This window comes from Triticum aestivum, chromosome 5A, assembly GCF_018294505.1.
Source record: "Triticum aestivum cultivar Chinese Spring chromosome 5A, IWGSC CS RefSeq v2.1, whole genome shotgun sequence".
Lineage (NCBI taxonomy): Eukaryota > Viridiplantae > Streptophyta > Magnoliopsida > Poales > Poaceae > Triticum > Triticum aestivum.
The window spans coordinates 356,548,919-356,573,184 of NC_057806.1; the positions used below are offsets into that span (position 1 = coordinate 356,548,919).

General features: G+C 42.9%; 1 protein-coding gene across 1 annotated transcript in view; it reads right to left on the reverse strand.

The window, feature by feature from the left end:
- LOC123103348 (DNA-directed RNA polymerase 1B, mitochondrial) overlaps positions 1–2,400 on the reverse strand; it is a 10,707-nt gene extending 8,307 nt beyond the window's left edge. The window contains exons 1-3 of the mRNA XM_044524902.1: positions 1,451–2,400; positions 268–483; positions 49–182 (exon numbers count right to left, since the gene is read on the reverse strand). Coding sequence (XP_044380837.1) covers positions 49–182; positions 268–483; positions 1,451–2,311 — 1,211 coding nt within the window. The 5' untranslated portion in view covers positions 2,312–2,400. The remainder of the gene's footprint in view (positions 1–48; positions 183–267; positions 484–1,450) is intronic.
- Positions 2,401–24,266: the final 21,866 nt, after the last annotated feature.

Genomic DNA, 24,266 nt, shown 5'->3' on the forward strand with positions numbered 1-24,266 from the left:
ACTTATTTTGGGACGGAGGGAGTATTAAGTAAGAGTTGACATGATTACTGTTGTTCTCTTGCCACAGTTCTCATTTCATGTGTGAAAGCAGGTCGGATTTCAGGTGTACTATCTCCAGACTGACTAGCAGGTGGTTGTATATGGGCCGTTTCAATAAATAGCTCAATCAAACGGCTGCCAACCTACAAAACGGCAAAAGATAATATAAATATGTCATTAGTTGAAGAAGTAAAACATATATCACCGAATAATTAAAAAGGTGCATACTTTTGCATGAGCATCTTGACCCCATGGCCTGGTGCTATCTTGCTTCTTCACTAAATGCCTGACTTGCCGTATCTTCTGCTTTTTCATCAGATCAGTGACTTTCTTTCTTAAACGCTCTTGTTCTTTGGCAATATCTGCATCCACTGCTTCTACTACTTTATCTACTTCTTTAGTGTTCTTTTTCTTTGTCTTCTCTAGAAATTTGTGGATTCGAACCTGGTCAAGGAAAAGAGGAAAAACATTACAATTACTCGTTAGCAATGTATACTAACGTATCCCATTAACCGTTGTCACCATAACTGGTGCAACAAAAGAAATAAATGCCAGGTTAACAATTGACTGAAAATCAATGGAAACGCCAAAGATATGCAAGGAAATAGCAGCTGACAAAGGTATCCCTTTCCGTCCCCAAGAAATAAAGGCACCTCTTTTATGGCACAATGTCAAACATATGTACGAAAATAGTTCAAAATTTATACTTAGAATGGTGGATATAAAGGGAATACATGTAACAGTTAGATTATTGACGTTCCAGAAAAATACTTGACATCAGGAAAGCACATACACCGTTCCCAGTTAGAGAAGAAAAACAAAGATAAGTGCAGTTTTCTGTTACGACATGTCAAACCACTACCAATAACAGTAATGATGCCTAACCTTAAATCATTCCAAGGCTCATGAGTAGGCCTTTAGTCAATCAAGTCATGTATATATTTTGACCCATTTCAACTACATTTACATAATCTCTTCAAAGGGTACCTTACTTTCAAATGTAACGAAATATTAATATCACTTAAATGTATTTTAGCTCCAGACGTACCTAACCTACAGTGTTTCAATAACCCAGAGTTCATCAGAGAATATATTCAGCCTTACATAATGCCATACCTATACGAATGAAAACATAAATTGGTAATTTCAATCATGTCACACCCTCTAATGAATAATGGTCCATAGCACTAAATTATTATAAATCTAAGAGAAGCTATTACTAAAAACGTCATTTTTCGACCTTAATTGATAAAAAATCAATGATCTCAACCACCAGCAGTGTCAACCTAGTGGTCACTTGAGATTAGTAAGAACCACCACTGCTAATTCATTTTGATGTGGCAACCATTTCGGTGTGCAACTGCACAACTGGAAAAAAAGAAGCTCAAGTGCCACCCACGAGCCAACACACCTCATGCTCAACTGCTTCACCAATCTGGCAAGCGGCCTGGATCACACGGACGCTTCCATCGCCACTGCCAGTCATAAGCAGCCCCATGAGCTTGTGCATGGTGATAACGGCCATCATGTCGGCGGGAAGCATGTTAAAATACGGGGCGTGGGAGGCGCGTGTCCCACGCTCGCTGACAAGCTCCTGCTCAGCGATGATCTGGTCCCTCAGTGGCTCAAACCAGCCAAGGAAGAGTGACTTGACATAGGGCAGGTTGGGCGCCAGCTTATGCTCGCACATGTCGGCGAGCAGCTCGCGGTACTCCTTAGCCGCCTGCTCCCACGCCTCGGTCTCGATCCGGATTTGCCGCTGGCGCAGTGAGACGTACTTGGAGTATCCAATGCCATGCTCCGCCGCCAACTCTGCCAGCTGCCTCCCCTGCCCGCGCCCCCTCCTCCGCTCCTTCTTCCCCGCCTGACCTGCAGCTGCAGCCTCGGCCACAGGCAGCTTTGTATTGGGGCCCAAGCGGACAATCTCCTCGGGCGCGTGGTGCGGCTCGTCCACCTCCTCGGAGGAGACGGCCTCGGCGGCCGCAGCGGAGGACGACGCGAATCGCGAGGGTGGCTGCCCCCACAGGAGGCGCGCCGGAGGGAGGATTCCGGGGGCAGCAGCGGGGGCTGGAAGCAGTAGGCGGTGGAGAGGAGGAGGGGGGAGCTGCGGCGCGGAGGCGGAGAGGAGGGCGGAGGCGAGGCGGCGGGAGGGTAGGCGGCGCCACATGAGGGCTGGGGCTTTGGTGGGTAGGAGGACGGGAGGAGGAGGAGGAGGCGGCGGCGACGGCGGGCAGATGGCTGTCTCGGCGGCCGGAGTTGGGGCGGGGAGCATCAACTGGAGGCGGCGGGGAAGGGATGGGAGGACATGGGGAATGGGGGATGTGGCGCCGCCGCCAACGCAGGAGGGAATGGGGGGGTTGGGCGAGGGGGCACGCCGACTTGGGGCTGGGCTTAAACCCTGGCACCTTCGTGCGCGGTTGATTTGGGTTTTAGGGATGGAGATCGTTTCTCGCTTGCTTTTACCTCACGCAATTTTTTGCCACGCCTTTCAAGCCCATTGTGCTTCATCGCACTTCAACTCATGTCCAAGTTTGTCTTAAAAAAAATACCCATGTCCAAGTATGTTTGTACTAAAGTTTCAAACAACGACCCTTAGGTGACGCCGTGACGGTTAGTGTAAATCGCATAAGGATGATTTAGGAGGCGATCGATCTCGTCTAGGGTACGTCTGTCGCTAGCATGTGCAGTCGTCGCTCACGTTGATCGTGTCTTCCAGGGACTCCCACACCGTGGTGATCCTTCTGCAACCCTCCCGTCGTCTGTCCGTTCACCATCAAAGCCTTCTGTGTTGACTGGGGAGCACGATCGTAATACATAGATTTAGAGGTGGTTGAGAAGTAGGGTTGGAATGATGGAGGAAGTAGAGGGGCTGTTGTCGGCGGCGAAGCGAAAGGGTTTGAAGATCAGTGCAACGGAGAAGGGTAAGGTGTTTGAGCGGGCGTCGGATGACCCGCAGGCTGTGGGAAAGCTCTTCTCGGGGAGACCTACGCATGCAGGTGTGGTCGAACATACTTTGGGGAGGATTTGGTGCCCGATTAAGGGTCTAGGATGCAAGGAACTAGGTCAAAGTGCTTTCTTGTTCATGTTCCGGCAGGCATTGGGGTGGAGAAGGGCCTTAGAGGATGGGTTGTGGTGATTCGAGGAGGAATTGCTCATAATGAAGGAGTTTGATCCACACAAAACAATGAAGGAATATGAGTTTAACATCATTTCGACGTGGATACGTGTGTTTGGGTTGTCGCTGGTGTCGATGAATCGTGCTACTGGTGAACTGATCGGCAAGGATTTCCATGAACTGGTTGATGTGGACGTGGGACATGATGGCAAAGCGGCGGGCAAGTTCCTACGGGTGAAGGTCAAGCCCAATATTACAGTGCCTCTTTATGAGGGGTTTATCGCTAAATAGGGAGGAAGAGAGAACAACGAACATGGCAGAGGATGGCATGGATGACAAGAAAAAGAAGGAGAAGCTATTGTAGGGTAGATTTGAGTATGAATACATGCCTAACTTCTATTACACATGCGAGGTCATTGGTTATAGTGATAAAAAATGTAAGATCAAGCCGACAAAGCGCAAGGCACCATAACTCGGTCCGTGGATGCGGGCATAGGAGGTAATAAAGAGGGGAGATGTTAGAGCAAGGGGCGTGGAATGACGGGAAAGGAAGTAGTGGGAGTAGGAATATTAGTGCGGGTAGGGGAGAGGAGGTGCTGACAACTAGGGGGACCAAAGTTTGTATAACTTTGGAAAGAGGAGTGGTGGAGAGGGAGTGATGCCCCCACGTGGAAGAAGGATGACACCATCTCAAGGAATAGTGCAAATAGCAGTGGGATGAGGACGGAGAAGTGACAAGTCTACTAAAAAACTAAGATCAGTGGTGCACAACATGGTGATAACAGCAACACAACAACGGTAAAGCAACTTTCCTTTCCTAAGGAGGTGTCTGAGTCAAGTAAGGAGAAAATTGACAAGAATATCATGATTGTTGATGTTCCGGTAAAGGAGAACAACATGGCTAGAGTGGAGGAGGGTAGTGGAGGCGGAAAAAAATAGAAGAATACATATGAGAATAGAAAATAATGGGTTGCTAATACGTCTCCGTCGTATCTACTTTTCCAAACACTTTTGCCCTTGTTTTGGACTCTAACTTGTATGATTTGAATGGAATTACTGACGCTGTTTTCAGCAGAATTTCCATGGTGTTGTTTTATGTGCAGAAAACAAAAGTTCTCGGAATGACCTGAAACTCTACGGAATATCTTAGAATAAATAAATAAAAAATCATCGCCAAAGATGAAGTCCAGGGGGGCCACACCCTGTCCACGAGGGTGGGGGACGCGCCCCTCCCCCCTAGGCGTGCCCCCCTACCTCGTGGGCCCCCTGGTGGCCCTCCGACGCCAACTCCAACTCCATATATTGGCTTTCGAGGAGAAAAAAATCAGGGAGAAAGTTTCATCGCGTTTTACGATACGGAGCCGCCGCCAAGCCCTAATCTCTCTCGGGAGGGCTGATCTGGAGTCCGTTTGGGGCTCCGGAGAGGGGGATTCGTCGCCGTCGTCATCATCAACCATCCTCCATCACCAATTTCATGATGCTCACCGCCGTGCGTGAGTAATTGCATCGTAGGCTTGCTGGACGGTGATGGGTTGGATGAGATTTATCATGTAATCGAGTTAGTTTTGTTAGGGTTTGATCCCTAGTATCCACTATGTTCTGAGATTGATGTTGCTATGACTTTGCTATGCTTAATGCTTGTCACTAGGGCCCGAGTGCCATGATTTCAGATCTGAACCTATTATGTTTTCATGAATATATGTGAGTTCTAGATCCTATCTTGCAAGTCTAGAGTCACCTACTATGTGTTATGATCCGGCAACCCCGAAGTGACAATAATCGGGACCACTCCCGGTGATGACCATAGTTTGAGGAGTTCATGTATTCACTATGTGTTAATGCTTTGTTCCGGTTCTCTATTAAAAGGAGGCCTTAATATCCCTTAGTTTCCAATAGGACCCCACTTCCACGGGAGGGTAGGACAAAAGATGTCATGCAAGTTCTTTTCCATAAGCACGTATGACTATTTACGGAATACATGCCTACATTATATTGATGAACTGGAGCTAGTTCTGTGTCACCCTATGTTATGACTGTTACATGATGAACCACATCCGGCATAATTGTCCATCATTGATCCGGTGCCTACGAGTTTTCCATATACTGGTTTACGCTTATTTACTTTTCTGTTGCTACTGTTACAATCACTACAAAAATACCAAAAACATTACTTTTGTTGTCTTTACTTTGTTACCGTTACCACCACTATCATATTACTTTGCTACTAAACACTTTGCTGCAGATACTAAGTTTCCAGGTGTGGTTGAATTGACAACTCAGCTGCTAATACTTGAGAATATTCTTTGGCTCCCCTTGTGTCGAATCAACAAATTTGGGTTGAATACTCTACCCTCGAAAACTGTTGCGATCCCCTATACTTGTGGGTTATCAAGACCTTTTTCTGGCGTCGTTGCCGGGGAGCATAGCTCTATTCTTTGAGTCACTCGGGATTTATATCTGCTGGACACTATGAAGAACTTGAAAGACGCTAAGACAAAAATTTATTCCTAAACTACGAGGGAAGGTAAGGAACTGCCATCTAGCTCTGCACTTGATTCACCTTCTATTATGAGTAAGCTAGCGACACCTAAACCTACTACTGCTATGAATTCTGATATGTCGCATGTTATTGATGATGCCACTTCTGCTATGCATGATACTTATGATGAAACTACTTCTATGCTTGATACTACTATGCCACTTGGTGAATTTCTAGATGAGCAAATTTCTAAGTCTAGAGAAAGAGAAATTAGTGAACCTAAACACGATGATGTTAGTGATGATGAACCTATGCCTGTTATTCCAGAGGGTTATCTTTTTAATAATGAATCTTATGAAGCTATTCTTGCTTGTCCGGATAAACTTGAACGTAAGAGGTTACTAATTAAGTGGAGTAAGGAATCTTTTAGAGGTAGGATGAGACCCGACCCTGCTTTTGCTACTTCACCTATCTGTGTTCCTGATCAGGATTATTATGATATTACTGTTGATCCAGATATAATTACTTTGGTTGAATCTGATCCTTTTTATGGCTATGAATCTGAAACTGTTGTGGCACATCTTCGTAAGTTAGATGAAATAGCTGCCCTGTTTACTAATAATCTGAGATCACGCCACTTTTATATACTCAAAATATTTCCGTTCTCATTAAAGGGTGATGCTAAGAAATGGTTTAATTCTCTTGATCCTGCCTGTGTGCAAAGTCCCCAGGATATGATTTATTACTTCTCTGCTAAATATTTCCCTACTCATAAGAAACAAGCTGCTTTGAGGGAAATATACAATTTTGTGCAAATTGAAGAAGAGAGTCTCCCACAAGCTTGGGGGAGGCTTCTCAAGTTACTTAATGCTTTGCCTGATCATCCTCTTAAGAAACCTGAAATATTTGATATCTTTTATAATGGACTAACTGATGCTTCCAGAGATTACCTGGATAGTTGTGCTGGTTCTCTTTTCAGGGAAAGAACACCGGATGACGCTGAAATTTTATTGAATAATATGTTGGCAAATGAAAATAATTGGGCACCTCCTGAGCCACCTCCCGAGCCAACTCCTGAGCCAGCTCCTGAGCCAATTACTGAGCCTATTCCTAAACCAACTCCGAAGAAGAGAGGTGTTCTATTTCTCAGTCCCGAAGATATGCAAGAGGCAAAGAAATCTATGAAAGAAAAAGGTATTAAAGCTGAAGATGTTAAGAATTTGCCTCCTATTGAAGAAATACATGGTCTTAATTTACCGCCTGTTGAAGAAGTATATGATCTCAATTACTTATTTACTGAAGAACCTCCCGATATCCTGACACAAGTAGTAAAGGTAAATTCTCTCTATAGATATGATAAAGTTGAAGTCCCTCCTACTAAAATTGCTAGTCAATGCTTGGATGAGTTTGATGACTTTAAGTTTAAGCAAGATGACTTTAATGCTTATTTTGGTAGACAATTAAAGCAGAATACCTTTATGATTAAACGCTTGAGTGATTATATGGATAATATTAGAGGTGAACTTAAACTTGTTAGCAAACATGCTTCTATGGTTACCACTCAAGTAGAACAAGTACTTAAAGCTCAGAAAGAAATGCTTGATGAAATGAATAGTAAGAAAAATGATTATGCTGTTAGAGTGGCTACTAGAACTGGTAGAATGACTCAGGAACCTTTGTATCCTGAAGGCCACCCTAAGAGAATCGAGCAAGATTCTCAAAGAAATAATATTGATGCACCTAGTTCTTCTAAAAGGAAGAAAAAGAAAAATGATAGAACTGTGCAAACTTCTAGTGAACCTATTGCTGAACCACCTGATAATCCAAATGATATCTCTATGTCTGATGCTGAAACACAATCTGTTAATGAACATGAACCTAGTGAAAATGTTAATGATGATGTTCATGATGATGCTCAACCTAGTAATGATAATGATGTAGAAGTTGAACTTGCTGTTGATCTTGATAACCCACAATCAAAGAATCAACATTATGATAAAAGAGACTTCGTTGCTAGGAAACATGGTAAAGAAAGAGAACCATGGGTTCAGAAACCCATGCCTTTTCCTCCGAAACCATCCAAGAAAAAGGATGATGAGGATTTTGAGCGCTTTGCTGAAATGATTAGACCTATCTTTTTGCGTATGCGATTGACTGATGTGCTCAAAACAAATCCTTATGCTAAGTATATGAAGGATATCATTACTAATAAAAGAAAGATACTGGCGGCTGAAATTTCCACCATGCTTGCTAATTACACTTTTAAGGGTGGAATACCAAAGAAACTTGGAGATCCAGGAGTACCTACTATACCATGCTCCATTAAAAGAAATTATGTTAAAACTGTTTTATGTGATCTTGGAGCTGGTGTTATTGTTATGCCTCTCTCTTTATATCGTAGACTTGACTTGAATAAGTTGACACCTACTGAAATATCTTTGCAAATGGCTGATAAATCAACTGCTATACCTGTCGGTATTTGTGAGGATGTACCTGTTGTGGTTGCAAACATTACTATTTTAACGTACTTTGTTATTCTTGATATTCCCGAGGATGATAGTATGTCTATTATTCTTGGAAGACCTTTCCTTAATACTGCAGGGGCTGCTATTGATTGCAACAAAGGCAATGTCACTTTTCATGTTAATGGTAATGAGCATACGGTGCACTTTCCGAGGAAACAACCTCAAGTTTATAGTATCAACTCTATTGGAAAAATTCCATCGATTATATTTGGAGGTTTTGAATTTCCTGTTCCTACTGTCAAAAAGAAATATGATATACTTATTGTTGGGGATGTCCATATCCCCGTTGAGGTAACATAGTGTTATTCGAAATTTCTCCGGTTCCATGATTATCGGAATGAGTTTGTTAACAAGACTTGATCAACCTTGTTAGTGGATTCTTTTTGATGAGCATGAGATGGATGAAACTAGAAGCACAACCTTCTGTACCCTCTTTATATTTTCTGTTCTTTAGTAGAAATAAAGTAAAATAGTATTTTTCTGTCTGTTTCCTGACTTATCCATGCAATATAAAAATATCCCGAAAATAAAAGTCCTCAGAATGCCATGCCAATTTAATATGATTTTTTCGGGAATATTTAAGGATTTTTAGTGCAAAAATTACCGCGGGGGGAGCTGCCACCTGGTCACGAGGGTGGAGGGCGCGCCCTACCCCCCTGGGCGCGCCCCCTGCCTCGTGGGCCCACGATGGCCCTCCTCCACTTATTCCTGCACCCATCTTCTTCCTCTGTCTTGCACAAACCCGAAAAACCAACTCAAGCTCGTGTTCCAGCAACTTTTGCTGCGATTTTCGATCTCCTTGCTCAAAGCACCTCTTGCAAAACTGCTTGTTGTTCCTTGGTATGTGACTCCTCCATTGGTCCAATTAGTTTTTGTTCTAGTGCTTTATTCATTGCAAATTTGTGCTGCATAGGTGACCATGTTCTTGAGCTTGCATGTCAAATATATATGGTTCCAAGTAGTTCTAATGCTTGATATATGCTCTAGGCACTTGTATGAGTAGTTGCTATCAATCTTATTGAAGTTGGTTCACTTTGTTTGAAGTTACTAAAAATTTCATATTGTTTCAGAAATAATGAAGAGACTTTTGAGGGGCTCGTCGAGCCGAAGTTCTAAGGAGAAACAAAAGGAAGAAGAACAGAAGCCCAAATTTAATCTGCCTCGTATCGCGGAGGTCCGGCCGTGTGAATGGCCTTCCGATGACTTCTTGAGGAGTGTCGGGATTTATGAAGATTTCTATCTATTGATTGAGAACGCCGGCCTCACCAACTTCCTCCGCGACCAACGTCATCAGTATCTCTTACTCACAAATACTTTTGTGCAGAACTTCTACTTTTTCCCTAAGAAATCACCTCCAACAGTAGAGTTCCATTTATATGATGTTGCTAGGGAGATGACATTAGCTGCATTTTGCGAGGTTTGCAAAATACCTTTCGAGGGTTCTTTAGATGAACCACACCGTAATGAAGTGGAAGCTTATATTAACACTATCACTGTGGGAGAAACCAGGAAGGTTTCTAATGCAAGAATTACTAGCATATATTTCCCCGTTTTACGCTACTTTGCCTTATTTGCTAGTCGCTGCTTGATTGGTCGCGGGAACTGTGGGAACCTTAGTATTCCTGATATTATTATTTTGCTCCATGGTTTATACCGCAATAACTCTGTTAGTATGGGTGGAATTGTTGCTAGACGGTTGAGTATGAACCGTACTAAGGGCCCCATCTTTGGAGGCATTTATGCTTCACGCCTAGCTGAACATTTTGAAATACCTATTAGGCATGAGGAGAAAGAAGAAACAGCGCTGCTCCGTGCTTATTTAGATTATAAGAGTATGGTAGGGCATGATTTTCTTGTTAAGAATCGTGAAAGGGCGCTTAAATATAAATTGTACTTTGATAAACATCACCCTGAGACTATTACTTTGCCTGCTCCCTCTTTGTTTAACTTGTCTGCAGGTACTTACATTGTTCCGTGGGCGGCTGTTCAAGCCTATCGGAATCCTGCACCAGCCTCGGAACCGGAGCCTCCACGAATGTCTGTTTATTCTTGGGATCCTGAGGCGGTTGCCAGCCAGTGGTAGTCAGAGTCCTCTTCATCACATTATGATCCCAACTATTCTTCATCGCAGTACGACCCCAGCTTCACCTACGGATATCAGCCAGGTTATCCCTGGCAATAGACCAACTTAGGCCAAAAGCCTAAGCTTGGGGGAGTACGTATTTCCCACCAACATTATATTTATGTTCACACACACTCATTGCTAGATGTCGGTGCTCATACTCTTTCATTGTAATATTCATGCTAGTTTATTTTCCTTTTTCCTGCTTTCTTCTTGTGTGTTTAATAAACCTTAAGAAAAACAAAAAAAAATAGTGTTAGTCTACTTTCCGTGCTTGTAGTAGAATTAAAAAGAAAACCCAAAAATATTTCCCGTCCTTCTTTTGCTTGTTGGGAGCTTTCCCATGTAAATAGTTTTTATTTTTCTTTTCCTTTCTTTGGGGGTCGAGAAGACTATATTGAAAATGCTTAGTGGCTCTTATATGCATGATTGTTTATTTAACTTAGAGCCCATATTACTTCTCTTCTCTCTTGAGTTGAATGCTTGCAGATTCCAGCTTAGTCCAATGCACGTGCACTCCTATTATTATACACACCGTTCGGTCGTGCAAGTGAAAGGCAATAATGATGATATATGATGGACTCATTGGGATGAGAAAAGCTGGTATGAACTCGACCTCTCTTGTTTTTGTAAATATGATGATTCATCGTTCCTGATTCAGCTATTATGAAGTAAACATATTTGCAATGACATTTAGAGATTATAGTTGCTTCTGACATGCTTGATTAGCTATGAGTTATAATGGTTAACCTTGCGTGCCAACATGCTATTGAGACGATTATGATGTGGTATGATAGGATGGTATCCTCCTTTAAATGAATTGAGTGACTCGACCTGGCACATGTTCACGCATGTAGTTGAATCAAATCAACATAGCCTTCATGCTATTTATGTTCATGGTGGATTATATCCTACTCATGCTTATATTCGGTGTGAATTAATTTTAATGCATGTTTACGACTGTTGTCGCTCTCTCAGTTGGTCGCTTCCCAGTCTTTTGCTAGCCTTCACATGTACTAAGCGGGAATACGCTTGTGCATCCAAACTCCTTAAACTCCAAAGTTGTTCCATATGAGTCCACTATACCTTCCTATATGCGGTATCTACCTGCCGTTCCAAGTAAATTTGTATGTGCCAAACTCCAAACTTTCAAATGAAATTCTGTTTTGTATGCTCGAGCAGCTCATGTGCAACTATGGCTGCCTATATCTTCCATGCTAGGTGGGTTATTCTCAAGAGGAGTGGACTCCGCTCCTCATTCACGAGAAAGGGCCGATAACCGGGATGCCCAGTTCTATGATCCAAAAAGATCAAAGCAAATCAAAATAATTAAACAAAACTCCCCCTGGGACCCATTGAATGTTGGAGGCACTCGTTGTTTCGAGCAAGCCATGGATTGATGCTTGTGGAGGAGGGGGAGTATAAACCTTTACCATTCTGTTTGGGAACTGCCTATAATGCATGTAGTATGGAAGATACAGCCATCTCATAGTTGTTGCATTGACAGTGAAAGTATGCCGCTCAAAATATTATTTATCTCTATTTCAAAAATCGAGCTCTGGCACCTCTACAAATTCCTGCTTCCCTCTGCGAAGGGCCTATCTATTTACTTTTATGTTGAGTCATCACCCTTCTTATTAAAAAGCACCCGCTGGAGAGCACACTGTCGTTTGCATTCATTATGATTGGTTTATATTGGGTATGACTTGACTGGATCTCTTTTACCATGAATTACAATGTTCAGTTAGTCCTTGATCTTTAAAGGTGCTCTGCATTTATGTTTTGCGGTCTCAGAAAGGGCTAGCGAGATACCATTTTGTTATATCATGTTATGATTATTTTGAGAAAGTGTTGTCATCCTACTTTTATTATTATGGCTCGCTAGCTGATTATGCTATTGATATGAGTAATTGTGAGACCTACGTGTTATTGTGAGTATGGTTAGTTCATAATAATTGCTGAAACTTGAATGCTGGCTTTTCATGTTTACAACAACAAGAGCAAACATAGTTTGTAAAAGTTTTTCTTTTTCTCTTTCAGTTTGTCAACTGAATTGCTTGAGGACAAGCAAGGGTTTAAGCTTGGGGGAGTTGATACGTCTCCGTCGTATCTACTTTTCCAAACACTTTTGCCCTTGTTTTGGACTCTAACTTGTATGATTTGAATGGAACTAACCCGGACTGACGCTGTTTTCAGCAGAATTGCCATGGTGTTGTTTTATGTGCAGAAAACAAAAGTTCTCGGAATGACCTGAAACTCCATGGAATATCTTAGAATAAATAATAAAAAAATCCTCGCCAAAGATGAAGACCAGGGGGCCCACACCCTGTCCACGAGGGTGGGAGGCGTGCCCCTCCCCCCTGGGCGCGCCCCCCTACCTCGTGGGCCCCCTGGTGGCCCTCCGACGCCAACTCCAACTCCATATATTGGCTTTCGAGGAGAAAAAAATCAGGGAGAAAGTTTCATCGCGTTTTACGATACGGAGCCGCCGCCAAGCCCTAATCTCTCTCGGGAGGGCGGATCTGGAGTCCGTTCGGGGCCCCGAGAGGGGGATTCGTCGCCGTCGTCATCATCAACCATCCTCCATCACCAATTTCATGATGCTCACCGCCGTGCGTGAGTAATTGCATCGTAGGCTTGCTGGACGGTGATGGGTTGGATGAGATTTATCATGTAATCGAGTTAGTTTTGTTAGGGTTTGATCCCTAGTATCCACTATGTTCTGAGATTGATGTTGCTATGACTTTGCTATGCTTAATGCTTGTCACTAGGGCCCGAGTGCCATGATTTCAGATCTGAACCTATTATGTTTTCATGAATATATGTGAGTTCTAGATCCTATCTTGCAAGTCTAGAGTCACCTACTATGTGTTATGATCCGGCAACCCCAAAGTGACAATAATCGGGACCACTCCCGGTGATGACCATAGTTTGAGGAGTTCATGTATTCACTATGTGTTAATGCTTTGTTCCGGTTATCTATTAAAAGGAGGCCTTAATATCCCTTAGTTTCCAATAGGACCCCGCTGCCACGGGAGGGTAGGACAAACGATGCCATGCAAGTTCTTTTCCATAAGCACGTATGACTATTTACGGAATACATGCCTACATTATATTGATGAACTGGAGCTAGTTCTGTGTCACCCTATGTTATGACTGTTACATGATGAACCACATCCGACATAATTATCCATCATTGATCCGGTGCCTACAAGTTTTCCATATACTGGTTTACGCTTATTTACTTTTCCGTTGCTACTGTTACAATCACTACAAAAATACCAAAAACATTACTTTTGCTGTCTTTACTTTGTTACCGTTACCACCACTATCATATTACTTTGCTACTAAACACTTTGCTGCAGATACTAAGTTTCCAGGTGTGGTTGAATTGACAACTCAGCTGCTAATACTTGAGAATATTCTTTGGCTCCCCTTGTGTCGAATCAACAAATTTGGGTTGAATACTCTACCCTCGAAAACTGTTGCGATCCCCTATACTTGTGGGTTATCAAGAGTTGCCGAGGAAGGAGGTAGAGGAGAAGAGTGAGAAAGAAAAGAAGAGCAAGAAGTTTAGGAGGCAGCCGAGCGGAGATGGTACAAGGGCTACCCAAGAAAACATAGGCAGTGTGGTAGGCAAGAGAGGTGCTGGGGACATGGAGATTGATGATCTAAGTTAGCCAAAGAAAATGAGAACCGGACGACAGAATGCTAGCATGGAGACCGAAAAAGACAACATAGGGGAAACAGGCTGTCGGATCAGTCCTGTGATGACCAATGAAGCTAATCACATGGTAATGCCAATGATCGGGGAATGGCCCGACAAGTAGTGGCCTTTTGGACGTCTAGAAGGAGGAGGACTCCGAAGTGTTGTTTTTATCAGAGACGAAGATGGTGCGTGGCAAGATCAAGTGGTTAAGATGGAAGCTAGGCATGTCACAGATGATGGTAAAGGACTGGTGTGGGAACAATGGTGGATTGGCAATGTTCTAGAAAAGATAGGTGGGTGTGAAGCTCACAGATTTTGTGTCTCGATACCACATTGACACCGAGATCACAGACCATGATAGTTTTGTTTGGAGGTTTACAAGAATATATGTGGAGGCGAAAGTGGATGAGAAGGATAAAGCATGGCAACTAATGTGTACACTAAAACATCAAAACAATAAACTTTGTTGTGCGTGGGCGATTTCAATGAAGTTTTATACTCCTAGGAAAAGGAAGGAGGGGTCTTGCCATCTCAAGCGAGCATGGGCAGATTTAAGATGGCGTCAGAAGATTGTGGTCTACATGACCTCAAATTCATGGGTGGTGTTTTTACATGGCGGAACCACAACCACAATGCGCAGTAGTACATCCGGGAGCGATTTGACAGGGAGTGACTTACACTCACTAGGCACCATACTAATTCTCACACACTTGGAGGGATATGTTCCCGGTGGTCACGATAGTGAGTGGGGACCCGCATAATTCTGATCATAGGCCGATATTTATATATGCACATGTCCTAGTGGAGAGGAGACATAGCTCGGCTCGGAGCATGGTGCCTAGGTTCAAAGCTCACTATTGGAGAAATGTGTTTGTCACGAGATCATAAGAGAGGCATGGGAGAAAGAGGTGGGTGAGAGCTAGTAGGAGGTGCTACGGGTAGTGAGGGGTGTTATGAATAAACTGGTGGGGTCGAATAAAAATGTTCTCGATGACTTGGAGAAGAGGATTTGTCGACTAAAGAAGGAGCTTGATTAATGGAGAAGAAAAACTATAGGACTAGGTCAAGTTAAGAGGGAAGAGTTGTTGCGATTTAAATTGGCAAAGCTAGAGAAACAAAAGGAGTTGTGTTGGAAACACAGAGCGTGTGTGCATTGGCTGAAGTGGGGAGATAGAAATACAAAAAAAATTGCATGTTTATCCATCGGAAAGGAGGAGAGTAAAAAATGAAAATATTAAAAAGGAGCACGGGGTGTGGTGGATGAAGAGGGGGGCATGAAAGAGGTGGTGACTAACTACCTTATACACCTTTTTCATTTCTTTTGTAGGTACTTCTGGGAAACATAGTTGAAAACAAAACAAAATGCACATAGGCACACACATGATCAATATGAATATGCATTACGGGTTGGGATCACGATTGTTACCGTCACCAAGTTGTAGCGGAAGAATAACATGCTGGTGTATATCGTACTTGGAGTCCCATGAACCGTCAATGAACGATCCCGCGAACCGCCCAAGAATAGTCCCTTGAAGCGAAGACCGAAAGCACGACCTCTCTACTTGGTTGCAAGCATGCAGCCTTCACGATCTGACAACACTTCGCCGTCCAGAGTTAATCTTCGCCGTAGAATTAGAGGGAGGAGATTAGAACCACACTAGGCTTTCTAATTATGAGGATTATAGGAACTAGACATAGCTCTAATTAGATCAGCTAGGATCAACTAGAACTAGAACTAGAGGGAATTAAAGAAAGCCTTCTAATAAATATTAAACCCTTTATATATAATTTTTAAAAGCTCGGGAACCATTTCCCACCTATATATTATTTATCGGCAATACCCGGTATTACCCGATATTGTCCGAAACCCTTCCGGTGACCCAAAACACTTCCTGGTCCTCTCAAAACTATTCCGAATGTTTATGAAACAATTCCACAAATATATTCTCATCACTATCGTCCTACTAACACTTAGCAAATCGTGATTGCCTTAAGCTTGTGACCCCGTAGGTCGGTAACTCATAGACATGAACGAAACTGTTCGTTCAATGACTGATAGTGGAACCGTGGACGTCCATATCGATCCCTATATATGAGCACATGATATGTCTCCAACGTATCTATAATTTTTTATTGTTTCATGTATTATCAATCTTGGATGTTTTATATGCATTATTATGCTATTTTATATTATTTTCTGGGACTACCCTATTAACCTAGTGCACAGTGCCAGTTGTTGTTTTTCCCTAATTTTTGTCTTTAGAGAAAATCAATACCAAATGTAGTCCAAATGGAACAAAACTTTTTGACGATTTTTCTTCGACCACAAGACACCCTGGAAGCTTTGGGAGGAAGTCAGAAGAGCCACAAGGTGGCGACAAACTCAGGGGGTGCGCCCCAGGGGGGCGCCCCCAAGATTGTGGGCCCCTCATGGCACTTCCAACCCTAATTCTTCTTCTACGAATACCCAAATATTCCCCGAACACCAAAGGGCACCCCAAAAATACTTTTCCGCCACCGCAAGTTTCTGTCTTCGTGATACCCCATCTGAGGACCTTTTCTGGTATTGTGCCGGAGGGGGATTCGATCACGGAGGGCTTCTACACCAATCGTGCTACCCTTCCAATGATGTGTGAGTAGTTTACCACAGACCTACGGGTGCATAGCTAGTAGATATATGGCTTATTTTCTCTCTTTGATCTTCAATACAATGTCGATGTTCTTGGAGATCTATTCGATGTAATCTTCTTTTGTTGTGTGTTTATTGAGATCCGATGAATTGTGGGTTTATGACAGATTATCTATGAATATTATTTGAGTCTTCTTCGGACACTTTTATGCATGATTTATATACCTCTGTATTTCTCTTCGGCCTAGTGATTTGGCCAACTAGATTGATTTTTCTTGCAATGGGAGAGGTGCTTTGTAATGGGTTCAATCTTGCGGTGCTCAATCCCAGTGACAGAAAAGGACATGACACGTATTTGTATTGTTTACATTAAGAATAAAAAGATGGGGTTTGTTCATATTGATTGGATCTATCCCTCTACATCATGTCATCTTGCTTAAGGCGTTACCCCGTTCTTGATAACTTAATACACTAGATGCATGCCGGATAGCGGGTGATGTGTGGAGTAATAGTAGTAGATGCAGGCAGGAGTCGGTCTACTTGTCTCGGACATGATGCCTATATACATGATCATTGCCTTGGATGTCATCATAACTATGCATTTTTCTATCAATTGCTCAACAGTAATTTGTTTACCCACCATATGCTTCCTTTCAAGAGAGAAGCCTCTAGTGAAAACTATGGCCCCGGGGTCTATCTTTTATCATATTATTTTCAGATCTACAAAATCCAAAACAAAAAATACCTTGCTACAATTATTTACTTATATTTTCTTTCACACTTTTACTCATCGTTTATATCTATCACTATCATATCTCATCCTTGCAAGTAACTGTGAAGGGATTGGCAAATCCTTTATCGCGTTGGGTGCAAGTATTTGTTTGTTCGTGCAGGTATAACTATTGGAGACTTGTGTGTTCATCCTACTGGATTGATACCTTGGTTCTTAACTGAGACAAATACTTATCTATACTTTGATGCATCACCCTTTCCTCTTCAAGAGAAAAACCAACGCAAGCTCAAGAAGTAGTACGAAGAATTTCTGGCGCCGTTACCGGGGATGATCTACATCAAGCCTACCAAGTACCTATCATAAACTATCATCTCTTGCATTTACTTTATTTGCCATTTGCCTCTCGTTTTCATCTCCCCCACTTCTAAAAAGTTTTTTTTTCAAAAATACAAAAAAAAACTGTTTGCCTTTCTTGTTTGATCTTTTGTTTGCTTGCCTTGAAACTTTCGTGACGAGTGATTTTGGTATGGATGATGGTAGAACTCCTAAAATTGGAAGTTCCACTAATATTGATGCTAAAACATTTGTTTTGGGACAAGGGAATGTTATAGGAAAAGGTGTCATCCAAGAATTCTTTAATTGCATTGGAACTTTGACTTGTGATGATACTCCTATACTTAAAAGAACTAAAACTTATGCATAAGCTATTTCCGCACTTGTTCTTAAACTTGTGAGAAGATTTATTCACACTCATCCTAACTTGCAAAGATTGTTTTATGAGTTGCCTATTATAAAAGATCCTACGGCTAAAAAGATAGCCACCCTTGTCCTTATGAATGAGTTTGATCATATAGTGCGGGAAGCTAGGGAAATCTTTGACTTTTATGGTATGAACCATGAAAACCGGTGATAGATGAGATCCTTTATAATAGTGATTATTTATTAAGGTACTTGCTTCGCAATGATCGTATCTCATACCTTAAAAAGGGAGTTCCTCCTTTGAGTATGATCCAACAAGTTTTCAGTGATATTAATCAACAATATTCTTGGATTGTAGCTGGTAATCAAGGGGGATTTGCAGATGGGCAACTTGCTAATGCTAAAATTTCTAGGGATGATGTGTTTCATGTTATATTCGAAAACCTCTTGATAAAAACACATCTATGGAAAATAAGAAGAAAGATGACAAAACCTAGATCTACGCAATATGCCTAGCTAGGGGCGTAAAACGATAGCGCTTTCCGATAATTTTTTGTTTTTCTTGCTTTTCTTCTGTTTTTGAAAATAAATATACCATTATACTTCCGATATGATAGTGTTCTTGTTTTAAATTAGTGTTTGTGCTAAGTAAGACCTTTGGGATGATTTGGAAGATTGTTGATTTGATTTTGTGAAAAAACTGAAATTTTTGCCTCGAGTAGCAGAATTGTTAAAATTTGCTATAGCGTGACAAAATTCTGAATTTTACACAAGATTTATATACATATTTCCTACGTTGTCCTCATTTTTCAGAATTTTTGGAGTTACATAAGTTTGGCTAATGTTTAGATTACTACGGACTGTTCTGTTTTTGACATATTCTGTTTTCATTGTGTTGTTCGCTTGTTTTGATGAATCTATGGGTTGTATTGGGGGGTATGAGCCATGGTGAAGTTAGAATATAGTGGATATAATGCAAATATAAAATTGGAACGAGTTTACAACAGTACCTAAAGTGTTGATTTGCTTTATTATACTAATGGATCTCACGAGTTTTCTGTTGAGTTTTGTGTTGTGAAGTTTTCAAGTTTTCAGTGAAGTTTCGACGGGCTAAGGAATAAGGAGTGGCAAGAGCCTAATCTTGGGGACGCCCAAGGCACCCCAAGGTAATATTCAAGGACAACCAAGCGTCTAAGGTTGGGATGCCTGATAACTCATAAGTATAGGGGATCGCAACAGTTTTCGAGGTAGAGTATTCAACCCAAAATTACTGATTCGACGCAAGTCGAGCCAAAGAATGTTCGCAAGTATTAGCAGTTGAGTTGTCAATTCAACCACACCTGAAAGACTTAATATCTACAGCAAGGTGATCTGTAGCAAAGTAGTTTGATAGTAACGGTAATAGTAGCAATAGTAAAAGTAACAGTTTTGTAGTGATTGTAACAACAACAACGGCAAAAGTAACTTAGCAAAGATTAGTTTTGTAGTGATTGTAACAGCAACAATGGCAAAAGTAACTTAGCAAAGATCAATATGCGAAAAGCTCGTAGGCATTGGATCAGCGATGGATAATTGTGTTGGACGGCATTCATCATGTAACATTTATAACCTAGAGCGACATAGAACTAGCTCCAATTCATCAATGTAATATAGGCATGTATTCTGTATATAGTCATACATGCTTATGGAAAAGAACTTGCATGGCATCTTTTGTCCTACCCTCCCGTGGAAGTGGGGTCCATAAGGAAACTAAGGGATATTAAGGCCTCCTTTTAATAGAGAACTAGAACAAAGCATTAGCACTTAGTGAATACATGAACTCCTCAAACTACGATAATCACTATAAAGAATCCCAATTATTGTCATCTTGGGGTATGCAGATCATAACTCGTAATAGGTGCATATAACTTGCAAGATAGGATCAAGAACACACATACATTCATGAAAACATAATAGGTTCAAATCTGAAATCATGGCACTCGGGCCCTAGTGACAAGCATTAAGCATAGCAAAGTCATAGCAATATCAATCTCAGAACATAGTGGATACTAGGCATAAAGCCCTACCAAAACTAACTCGATTACATGATAGATCTCATCCAACCCACACTGTCCAGCAAGCCTACGAAGAAATTACTCACTCCCGATGGTGAGCATCATGAAATTGGTGATGGAGGAAGGTTGATAATGATGACAACGTCGAATTCCACCCTCCAGAACCTCGAACGGACTCCAGATCAGCCCTCACGATGAAGAACAAGAGGTGGCGGCGGCTTGGTATCAATAAAATGTGATGAATTCTTCTCTATAGTTTTTTTCTTGGCGAATAGGTATATATGGAGTTGGAGTTAGGGTTGCCGAAGGTCCAGGAGGCCCACAAGCCTGGAGGGCGCGCCCCTGAGCTTGTGGCTCCTGGGTGGCCCCTGTGGTATCTTTTTCCACCGGTATTTTTTATATATTCCACAAAAATTATCCATAAATTTTCAGGTCAATCTAGGAACTTTTATTTCTGCACAAAAACAACACCATGGCAATTCTGCTGAAAACAGCGTCAATCCGGGTTATCAAATCATGTAAATTAGAGTCCAAAACAAGAGCAAAAGTGTTCAGAAAAGTATATACGATGGAGATGTATCAACTCCCCCGAGCTTAACTCATTGCTTGTCCTCAAGCAATTCAGTTGACAAGCTAAAAGTGACAAAGAAAAATGTTTACAAACTCTGTTTGATCTGGTTGTTGTAAATGTGACTAACCATGTTCAGGTTTTCAGCAAAGATTATAAACTAACCAAATTCACGATAACATTTAGGTACCACGTTTACTCATATCAATGACATAACCAATTAGCGAGCAATAATAGGATATCTTAGATGACAACACTTTTTGAGACTGCAAAACATAAATGAAGAGCACCTTTGAAGCTCAAGCACTGACTAAACATTATAATTCATGGTAAAAGAGATCGAATCACACTCATACCAACATAAACTAAACACAAAGCATGAAAATGACAATTGTGCTCTCCAGCTGGTGCTTTAATGAGAAGATGATGACTCAACAATAAAAGTAAATAGATAGGCCCTTTGCAGAGGGAGGAAGGGATTTTGCAGAGGTGCCAGAGCTCGAAGCTTTTAAAACAAAGATGAATATAATTTTGGGAGGTATGCTTTCATTGTCAATATAAAGACCGAGAGTTCCCAATATCTTCCATGCTAGACACATTATAGGTGGTTCCCAAACGGAAAGGTAAATTTTTACTCCCCCTCCACCAAGAAACACAAGCCATGGCTAGACGAATCCTCGGGTTCCCTCCATACCAACAACAATTCGGGGGAGTTTTGTTTCATTATTATATTTTGATTTCGATTTTGATCACAGAACTGGGCATCCCGATTACCAGCCATTTTTCTCGTGAATGACAAGCGAATAAACACTCATCATGAGAATAACCCACCTAGCATGGAAGATACTGACCGCCCCTTGTCGCTTCATGAGCGATTCGAGCATACAAAACAGATTATGATTTGAAGATTTAGAGTTTGGCACGTGCAAATTTACTTGGAATGGCAGGTAATTACCGCATATATGTAGGTATGGTGGACTCATATGGAATAACTTTGGGTTTTAGGAAGTGGATGCACAAGCAGTATTCCCGCTTAGTACAAGTGAATGCTAGCAAATAGATTGAGGAGCGACCAACTAGAGAGCGACAACGGTCATAAACATGCATTGAGGTTAATCAACATTGAATACAAGCATAAGTAGGATATAAATCATCATGAACATAAATATCGTGGAGGCTATGTTGGTTTTGATTCAACTACATGCGTGAACATGTGCCAAGTCAAGCCACTTTAATCATTCAGAGGAGGATACCATCCTATCATACTATATCATAGCCATTTTAAATGCATGTTGACACACACGAACCATTATCCACTCCTAGCTAATCAAGCATGGCATGAGTAAGTATGATCTCTAATTTCATTGCAAACATGTTTATTCATAATAGGTTAAAAGAGCTAAACATATTTACAAAAACAAGACAGGCCGAGTTCATACCAGTTTTTCTCCACCACAATCAGTTCATCAAATTTCATCATTATTGCCATTCACTTGCACGACCAAATGATGTGAATAATAATAAGACTGCACTGTAACGCCCCGAGACCAATGTGCCAGTTGTCCTCCAGTTATTCATTGTTGTTGCCTTGTCTTTTGCCTACGTGTTGCATTTCATCATGTCATCATGTGCATTGCATCATCATGTTTTCGAAACTTGCATTCGTCCGGGTTCTCCGAGTTCTCTCCGTTGTCCGTTCTGAGCCCAACCACACTTGCACGCGCCCGCGGCATGTCCCAAATAGTATTTTATAAGTGGCCGGAAAATGTTCTCGGAATGGGATGCGAGTTGACATGTGGTCTTATTGTAGTGTAGATAGACCGCCTGTCAAGTTTCATCGCATTCGGAGTCCGTTTGACGCCCCAACGGATAACTATAGCGGCATTATAGCCGGTCTAACGTCGGACGTTTCCAGTCTCCGAATACGGTTGCCGGGTTGCATTCCCCCTCTCTCTTCTCAGTCCACACACTTGACCTCGTTCGCCTAACCCCTCTCTGCACAGTGCCCGCGGCCCTCCTCGCGCGCGCGTCCGAAGCTGTCGCGGATCCGACCCGGACAGTTGTCACCGTTGGACTCGGATCATCCCCAAACATCTAGGAAACGTCTCCGTTTTCTTAATTGGGACCCCTAACCCATTTATTCGCATACACTTGATTTCGATCGGAGGGACAGAATACCCCTACCCAAAAACCCACTTACTATATATATACGGACCCAACCCTAGAAACTAGGGGCTTGTCCCTGCCGCCGCCGCCGCTCTTATCTCCCAAATCCTCATCGGGATCTCCCCGATCCACCTGCCCAACCAGCGCCGTCTCCTTCCCTTCCCCGTTTTCGCCACCGAACTAACCAGCCTCTGCTTCCCCTCGATCCACCCAAGCCCATCGATCCTCTCCCTCCTCTCTCTCCTCGTCGACCCGGGGAGACGATCTCCTCCCGAGTGCCCGAATCAGCTAGCAGATGAGTCGCCGCCCTCCTTTTCTCCCCCTGTTTCTTCTTGTTGCCCCTGCCTCTCCCTGTGGCCTGACCTCTTGCCGCTGACAGGAACGCGCCATGGCCGCCGCTTGTTCATCGCCCTGCTGCCGGATCGACCAGGAGCTCGCGCTCAAGTACCCCAAAGCCTCCGACCAGGAGCTCCTCCCATGGAGCAGCCGCACCAACCTCGCGCAGGCCTCAACCTCCTCGCTCGTCGCCTCCCCGACAGCGTCACCCATGGCCTCGTCTTCAGCGGAGATGAGCCTCCCCGTGCTCCTCCGCCTCGCATCCTCGGGCGCTCGCGCCTACCGCCGGCCGGCCACGGCCAGGTCGCTTCACCTCCTCTCGATCTCACTCCGGCCCTCTCTTTGTCCCTGCCTCGTGACTAAATTTTTCCCTGCCAGGGCCCTCTCGTTCCTCCCCGCCTCGGAGCTCCCTTGCTCCGCCGGATCTGAGGCCCCCTCGCCCGGTCCTGCCCGTTCCTGGCGCTCGCGTCGTCGTCAGCCACCGTCGCCGGAGTTCCTTGTCGGCTCGCGCGCCAACCTGCAAGTCCCACGCCGCCGCTGCTCCCCTGTTTCAACCGTTGCTGCCTGCTTCGTCCCCTTCCTCTATGATTCGGGCGAGCATGCCCCAGGCCGTTGCCGCACATGCCCGCGTGGGCCACAAGCACGCCCGAGGCCCAGCTGCGCGACCCACCGGCCTCCCTCCTCCACCGAGTGGGCCGAGGCCCATGGTGAGGCCAGTGCGTGCCCTCTTTTTTTCCATGGTTGGGCCGGCTAGATTCGGCGCAAGTGCCTGTTTTTTTTTTGCGACCGAATTTTCTAATTATCCAGAGTTGACAGAATTGCAGAAAAAAACCCTCATACTTCATGCATTTAATAACTCCTCAACCGTGCATCGGTTTAAAATAATTTATATATGAAACTTGCTTAAAATTATGTGTAGATTAATAATATGCCACTTTCTTGCCATGTTAAAATGTTTAAAATGTTTGCATTATTTTGCTCCTATGCCATGTTAAAATGATTTATTTCATAACTAAATAACCGTAACTCGGATTTTAATAAACCTTATATGTAAATGGGGTAGAAAAATGCCTAGTTTAACATGATGCACTC